The following is an 8,210-nucleotide window of genomic DNA, read 5'->3' as shown; positions in this document are numbered from 1 at the left end:
TTATAAAGAATATCTCTTTGGATTTGAGACTTTAGTCTTTGCAACTTTACAGATCTTCTTTATGCACCAAGAGCTTGTAACACTCCATAGAGAAAGGAAAAATTGAAATCGCATCATATGACCCCTTTAATGTCTACATTTTAAATGATAATTTATTAAAATAAATTCTGGTAAAGACATAAAGACTATTAAAAATAGGTTTAAAATGTTTCAAAATACCACTGTCTTGCATAACAATATAAGCAAAATGTACCGCATAATATAAACAAAATATCACAGCAGCTTTGGTAAAAGTGGAATACATTATTGTTTCTTTTAAATATCTATTGTAATAAATATATTTTGTATACAACAATGAAGTTATGCCTCAAATGTGAATGTGTGCATATTGTGTGCTTGACTACCAAGAAAAATTCCAGTAATTCTGATTCTGATATCAAAACATCATATCTATCCAAACTTCACTGAAGTTCTTGAAGATAAAAAAGGCTAAATATCCACTGAGCATTGTTAAATTGTGCACCTAAGTTCTAACAGAGTAATTTTTAATCTGAAGGGTGACGGGACAAGGCTAACGTTATCTTTATGATAAGAATGTTGGGGAAAGACCACTGGGTGAACTGATATCTCAGAATCACTGAACTGTTGAAAGCAGTGTCAATTCATGAGCATTTTAGTTAGACAGCAAAATGGTGATATACAGTATTTTGATCCTTTTTGGAAACCTCACAGGCTCACACATGCATGAATTTGTCTTTGGTTTTATATTTGCTAGATCAGCCATTGCTTGTGGAAAGAACTTCAACAAATTTTACTGAAAACATTATGTATTGGCATATAAACCCAAACTAACATAAACAGTGAAAAGAGTAGTGCAGTGTAAACAGCATTGTTGGCATAACTATTAAAAGCTGCGATAAACGAAATGAAGCTTTTACATTGGCTCAGGTAAGAAGTTATTAGGTCGTTCAGCACTAATGCTCAGGTCATGAGCTTGATATCGCTGAACCGCCTTCAACTCTATAGCTCCGCCCTGACTTGACATGACAGATGAACTGTTGGATTCCTCGAGCAGATACTCCCTTGGGGTTTTGCAGGCATTTCTGAGTCGTCGCCAGACTTTTTTGTTTAAAAAGATGTACAGAACAGGATTGATGAAAACATGCATGAAAGCGATACATTCTGTCACATGAATGGCAAAGTCAAAGTGTATGTTAGTGGTGCATGCATAAAAAATGTGAAGGTCTTGCAAAGCATACAGGAAAATGACCACACTGTAGGGGAACCAGAGGAGAAAAAACATGACGGTGAATCCAGCTTCGTGTCTAAACACCTTGAACGCGCTCCTCACCTCAGCAACACATGGTAGTCTGATGGAACAGAATAGGAGCACTAGAAACGGTACGACGAACCCAAGTATGTTCATCTGAAATCTTGCATAGATTTTCCAACCGACTTTATCATTGAAGTGATAAGTACAAATGTACTGGTCGTGGAACGTTTGCGTCTCAACGAAGCTGACATGAACAGCCGCACCCAAAACTGAGAAAAGCCACACCAAAATGCACACGATAGTATTCCTCTTTGGACTTTTGAAGATGCTGGTGGTAGAAGCAACACATGCAAGGTCCATAAATCTCTCCAAGCTCTGACTAGCAACAAACAGGTTGCTGCTATACAAACTCACCATGTAAACCAATGAGATTGCCTTACAGCTTAGATCACCAAAGATCCACTCGCTGCTGGCATACACTGCCCAGAAGGGAAGGCTGAGTGTGAAAAGAATATCCGATATGACCATGTGCAGAGGCAACACCTTCCTCAGAGATTTGTATTTGATGAACAATGTTAGAAGGGTCAAATTAGCAATAATGCTCAATGCACAAGTAATGGAGTAGAACACAGGTAGAAACACATGGCTGAATTCCTTTACATGTGTCTTCTTGCAGAGCCCAAATTCCTCAAGTCCTTCTGCGTTATAATAGTCCTCATAGCTGTAGTCCTCTGGGTTTAAAACATCCATGGTTTGTAATCAGCTCCGAGTCTTTGTTGCAGATTACTGAGTCAGAATCAGTTCCCCATCAGTATGACACTCCAGGACACTTGCCCTTAAGCTTTTTTCATTTCATTCTTCAGGAAAATGTCTGTCTCCAGGAAACAAAACAAAGCCTGGAAAATATTAGCATGCAGTGAACACCCCCTGAATTTCTGATTCTAAGGCAATGAATCAGAGGAGTCCGCTGTGTAAAAGCAATTTTTTTTAGAGTAGACCTATATCAACAGTAAGAGAGGAAATATGTTTCGCTGAGCATTGGGAGGAGCAGGAAAACAGTCTCTGTACTCTGCCTCACACACACACACACACTAAATGCAGTAGTCGTTTTGTTTTTCTGATGTGTTTACTACTAATACATTCTGAAAATGAAAGAAATAGCTCGCTTTCTTACAACTGGCCTTTTACCAATAAAATACTGTGCGTGATGGCATCATCATTAAAGAAAACTAATTTTAGGAATATTGTTAAATAAATAAATACATACATAAATATAAATAAATATGGTTCCAACATAATTTTTAAATAACATTATATTACAACTATATTACATGTTATTCAATTGTATACTATATGCACAAAATGTATTTTATTAACAAGTGTCACATTTCTTCATTATGCAGAGTATTTAGATAAACTGTAAAAAAAAAAAAAAAAAAGAGGAAAGAAAGAAATTCTTCATGCTGCCTTAACATTTTAGGTTTAGTCAGCTTGTAATATGAAGTTGTACCTAGTGACAACAACTTGGATATTTATTTTAATTTATTACAATTTTTACAGTGAAGACATTTTTTAACAGTGAAGATTCAGTGCAGTTGTAAACCATTTTACTTTTCTATAGAAACTACGGATCCAAGGCACTTCTTCCAGTTCCAACATGTTAAAAAGCCTTTATTCAAACATGGCTCACTCTAGAAACATTAAAAATGACTAAAACACTGCACACTGATGCATTTCGGCCATCCAGCCTTCCTCAGAGTGTGTCGTTTTACTTTTCTGTTTAACATTTATTAGACTGCAGATCGAAATGAATGCTTGGTAATAGGCTTATCATTTCTAAGATGTGAGAAAATAATGCTTATTCTGAATATATAGAGAAGCCAGCTTGATTCTGTAATAACAAGCAGGCAGGGAGAAAAAGGAAGGCAGACAGATGGGTGTGGCTCTAAACAGGGACGCCCCTATGGTTTCTGGCCCCCCTGAACAGCATACTAACTCGGGCCCCCTCGGTAGAAACTGTGTTCCGGGGGTTGTTTCCGTCGGGCCCCCTCTCTGATCAGGGCCCTTGGAACTGTCTTAAACTTCACCCCGGTTATGCTACCCCTGGCTCTAAATGCAAGAGGTTTAATAAATGAAAGAACAAAACAGGAAACTGGGAAACGGGGAACTCAAATTAAACAAAAACATAAAGGATAACCATGACAAGAATACATGGAACACGGAAGGAAATGGAAACACTGGAGACATCCAAATCAGAGGTTACATCCACAACAACTGACCCCAAAATGAGTGATTAAAAGCTTTGAGGCATGCATCAAGCACGCAGTACAGATTCCAGTGAAGCCTCGTTTTGGGGGTGTATAGTTTTCACGCAATTGACAACAAAGAAAGCCTCATTTTCTCTCCAGTCACGTGCGTGCTTCACTTTGCTTGTAAGAAGGTTCGAACCCCATGTAGAATACAAACTATTCAAGGCAAAATACTTGACATGTACAACGTTGTTATTCATATGTGTACGTTGTTCTTCTATTACACCATATTGATATTCGTTTATACTGGCATTTATTGACACATTTTAATGCGTAGATTAATTTATCAGAGGGAGAAATTCAACACACACACACACAAACACACAATGAAACTATGGCGTGTGTGGTGGCAGCTTCATCCAACAGTTTCTTAAACAGGCTTTTGGCTGCTTTATTTATTACTGACCACCAGATTGTGCTGTTTTCAACACTCTGGAAGCTTTGCATCTTTTCTGGAACTGTAATGGGAATACCTCAGAACTTTATGAAGCTGATTTCCACATTCCTAACACAAGGGAAAACACAGGGTATATAAACACAAGGGATAATGAGAGAGCTAGAAACACCTGGGAAAAATTGGCCTAATTAAACAGCAAAAACAAGAATCAGGAACCTCAAACTTCAACATGAAAGTCTAGAGATGATGGGGGATATGTTACAGTGAAATTAGATACATTTTTACATTTGTTTTTCACTGGTTTCTATGTGCTTTTGATGCAACATGTCATGGCAAGTTGTGTCCAGAGTAGAAATGTAAAGCCGCACAGTTCAAGTTGTTCATGATAGCTCATTCTGAAACACTTGGAAACCAACAGCAGTCTATGAAAAATCCCTGAAACAGTTAAAAATGCCAACATCACGGCAGTACCCATGCCTTCATCAGCAGACATACCATTTAGTAAACGAACCTCCCTGAGAGGCCAGTCGCACTTAGGTGTAGAGTGAAATCAGGGAGATGGGCTGAAAAAATTACACACAATATAGAGCACCTTAGTTTTCGTGGTATTTTTTCCATTCATTTTCCCATAAGGATTTTAAAAAAAGGTCTTTATTAAAACGTTATAAGCCATAAACCAAACCAACCAGCTACAAGGTAAATCACAAAATTACATACTTTTCTTTGAAGTACAAAATTAGTCTACTTTCTAAAAAGGCTCATCATATTAGGAATAATTTTAAGTTAACTCGAAGTTTAGCTTACATGTAAAGAAGAAACTCTGCAAGTCCGTTGTATGGACCCACACACATATATGTATGTATGTATGCACTGTATATATGTATATGCATGTATACATACTTCAACAATATATACATTAAGAATAGATGCTCACATACCACCATTTCAATTACATAGAATGGGATATTGTAAATGTAATGTGTAAGTAAATGTTACAATGTAAAATACAGTGTCATGTTACAGTGTTATAAAGGTTAGTCAAACCATGCAGACATACCGGTTTTTCACACTTCACTGAAACAGAACCAGGAAATACTTCAGTTTGTCAGCTGAGTGTCGCTTAAGTGTTGTCAAGCTGTCGTATGCGCGTCTCTGTTTGTATGTACATATATTAAAATGGCAGAAGCCAGTTTTTCTCAGGACCAGTTCAGCTGCTCAGTGTGTCTGGATCTCCTGAATGATCCAGTGACTATTCCCTGTGGACACAGTTACTGTATGAGCTGTATTACAGACTGCTGGAAACAGAAGAGAGTCTACAGATGCCCTCAGTGCAGACACACCTTCACTTCAAGACCTGCTTTATGTAAGAATGTCATAATTGCTGAAATGGTGGAGAAACTGAAGACGACAGACTTACAAACAGCTGAACCTGGAGATGTGGAGTGTGACGTCTGTACTGGGAAGAAATACAAAGCCGTCAAGTCCTGTGTGGAGTGTCTGAACTCTTACTGTCAAAGTCATCTTGAACAACATGAGAATCTCTTTAAAGACAGGAGACATAATCTGATGGATCCCATTAGACGACTCCATGAGATGATCTGCCCAAAACACAACAAACAGCTGGAAATCTACTGTCGTACTGATCAGCAATTCATTTGTTTTCCGTGTTTGATTGACGAACATAAAAACCATGACACTGTAACAGCTGAAGCAGAAAGGACAGAGAAACAGGTATGAACTGAAATTAGACTCTAATGTGCTAATGCTTAATGCTAAAATATAGCTGCAAGCAGCAATTAAGGGGCCAAGCACAACAGAGGCAAAATGAGGAGGTAAAAATGACACTGAGCACCAGAACAACTGCAACAATGAATAATTAAAGACATTTTAAGATTTTACTCAAAAATCATAAATAAAACCACTAGTAATATGACTAGTTTATTCACTAGTTTAATGGTTTATCACTTTTGGCCAATAGGTGGCGTTGTTATAAAATTGATGTGGGGTGTTCAGTGTGAGGTGACAATGACACAGAAAGTTTGGTGTGACTGTGTCAGAGTTACAGCCTCAAATGCAGTTTGGCATCATGTCATCAAATTCAAAGATTCGTTAAACGCAAACCATTTAGTCTATCGACACAAAATCTGACATGAATTTGGTGAAAATCTGACCAGCGGTCTAGGAGTTGTTTTGAAAAATTCTCTTTATAATTTTGACCACAAGGTGGCACTCCCCTGAAACTTTTTGATTACCTTCAGGGCATGTTGCACATAACAAATTTCATAAGGATATGCAAATGCATTCATAAAATACAGCTTTTTACTAAATTCTAACTGGCCGACGCCAATAATGGGAACATTGGATATAATTTCGCTTGCTATGTCTCGGTACATCGTAGCCATTTTTCATATCTCCCAACCACTAGGTGGCACTGTGCCAAAGTTATTAGCAGAAATGTGACTGCAAATTTGAGCTGTTGGTGGCGCTAGAGGGTTTTTGAGTTAGAGACTCCAAAATTGCTGTTTTTGTATAGTTGAGACTGTCCTCTCTCTGTGTGCCAAATTTCATAACTTTCCTGTAAGCGGTTCTATGGGCTGCCATATGCAAAATCTCATATCATTGTCATGAAAGTATTAGAAATGTACTTACATACTGATTTGGTGTCTGAGATTATACAGCCTTTTCGTTTTCCCAACACAGGCTTTTGGGAGAAACACAAAGAAAATTCCAGCAGGGAATTCAGGAGAGACAGAATCAGCTCCAGGAGCTGAGAGACGCTGTGAAGTCTCATAAGGTGAGTTTGACTTTCATTCCCGTTGAAGCTCACTGTGTCTTTCAGGCTGTGTGAGGCAGCAGTAAGTGCTTATTGTGATGTGTGTCTGACAGCGCTTTGCACAAGCAGCAGTGGACGACACTGAGAGGATCTTTACTCAGCTCACCCGCTCCATTGAGAGAAGCCGCTCTCAGGTGATACAGTTGATCAGAGCTCAGGAAGAGACTGCAGTGAGTCGAGCTGAAGGACTCTTGCTGCAATTAGAGCAGGAGATTGATGATCTGATGAGTAGAAATGCTGAACTGGAGCAGCTTTTACACACAGATGATCACGTCCATTTCCTGCAGGTAACAGAGATCTGAAACACAAAACAATGGTAGTCTTTTCTTTGTTCTAAGTAAACTTGGTCTCATTCACTAATAATTATGTGGACTATTTCATATTTTTACGTGCAGGAGAAAAATGTACACCTAAACAACACACTACTCCTGCAAATATAATTATCATCTTACCATGATTATGTGCTTTTACCTACATGTGATTTCAGTTGTTCCTACATTAGAATTTAAAATTGTACATTTTAAATTATGAACATTGTTGGTGAATCTATGACAGAATACTCTGGGACTTTGCGAAAGATCCAAGTGCAGCTTTAAATAAGAGTCACATAAGACAAAAGACAGAGAGCACCAGCCCAGGGTACTACCAAAAAAACCAAACAAAAAACAGATGTCAGCAAAACCCACACAGAAACACAGTGCAATACTACAGCACCCAATGCTAAGTGAACATAGGGTATAAATAGGGGAATTAACAAGGCTAATGACACACAGCTGGAAACAATGAGACCTGATGGTGATGGGAAATAAAGTCCACAGGCAAAAGGCAATGATACGAGAGGAGTGCCCTCTGGTGGCTGTCATGGACACTCCAGCAGATGGCTGTGACATACGGCAGATGGACTGGAACGAGCTCAGGAGTGAACTCATAAACTTGAGTGGGCTCAGAAGTGGATTCATGGACTAGAACCGACTCTGGAGCAGACTGGAGTGGACTGGAGGGAACTCTGGAATTAACTCGTAGACTTGAGCGGGCTCAGGAGCGGATTCATAGACTGGAGCAGGATCTGGAGCGGACTGATAAACTGGAGCAAGCTCTGGAGTGAACTTATAGACTTAAGCAGGTTCAGGAGCAGATTCGAAGACTGGAATTAACTCTGGAGCAGACTCAAAGGCTGGAGCGGGCTCAAGAGCGGACTCGAAGACTGAAGTGGGCTCTGGAGTGTACTCTGAGGGCTCCCGGACTGAAGTGGGCTCTGGAGTGGGCTCTGAGGGCTCCCGGACTGGAATGGTTCATGAGTGAACTCTGAAGGCTCCTGGACTGGAGCGGCTCTGGAGTGGACTCTGAGGGCTCCCGGACTGGAGTGGGTTCATGAGTGGATTCTGAGGGCTCCCGGAC

The 8,210-nt window shown here is 39.4% G+C and overlaps 2 protein-coding genes across 2 annotated transcripts in view; one reads left to right on the top strand and one right to left on the bottom strand.

Annotated features, from left to right (window-relative positions):
• Positions 1-513: 513 nt before the first annotated feature.
• On the bottom strand, positions 514-2,158 carry LOC107727511 (atypical chemokine receptor 2). The gene has a single exon (XM_016537382.1). It carries the CDS (start codon positions 2,021-2,023, stop codon positions 935-937), a length of 1,089 nt encoding a protein of 362 aa, XP_016392868.1. The 5' UTR covers positions 2,024-2,158; the 3' UTR covers positions 514-934.
• A 2,997-nt stretch (positions 2,159-5,155) lies between these two features.
• Positions 5,156-8,210, top strand: part of LOC107727495 (tripartite motif-containing protein 16-like) — a 7,464-nt gene continuing 4,409 nt past the window's right edge. Inside the window, exons 1-4 of the mRNA XM_016537366.1 lie at positions 5,156-5,710; positions 6,469-6,479; positions 6,680-6,773; positions 6,866-7,099. Of these exons, the coding sequence (XP_016392852.1) occupies positions 5,156-5,710; positions 6,469-6,479; positions 6,680-6,773; positions 6,866-7,099 (894 nt within the window). The remainder of the gene's footprint in view (positions 5,711-6,468; positions 6,480-6,679; positions 6,774-6,865; positions 7,100-8,210) is intronic.

The sequence above is a fragment of the Sinocyclocheilus rhinocerous genome, unplaced genomic scaffold, assembly GCF_001515625.1.
Source record: "Sinocyclocheilus rhinocerous isolate Xijiao unplaced genomic scaffold, SAMN03320098_v1.1 scaffold306, whole genome shotgun sequence".
Lineage (NCBI taxonomy): Eukaryota > Metazoa > Chordata > Actinopteri > Cypriniformes > Cyprinidae > Sinocyclocheilus > Sinocyclocheilus rhinocerous.
The sequence above is the reverse complement of the archived record's forward strand: the minus strand, read 5'-3'. Positions and strand labels throughout refer to the sequence as shown.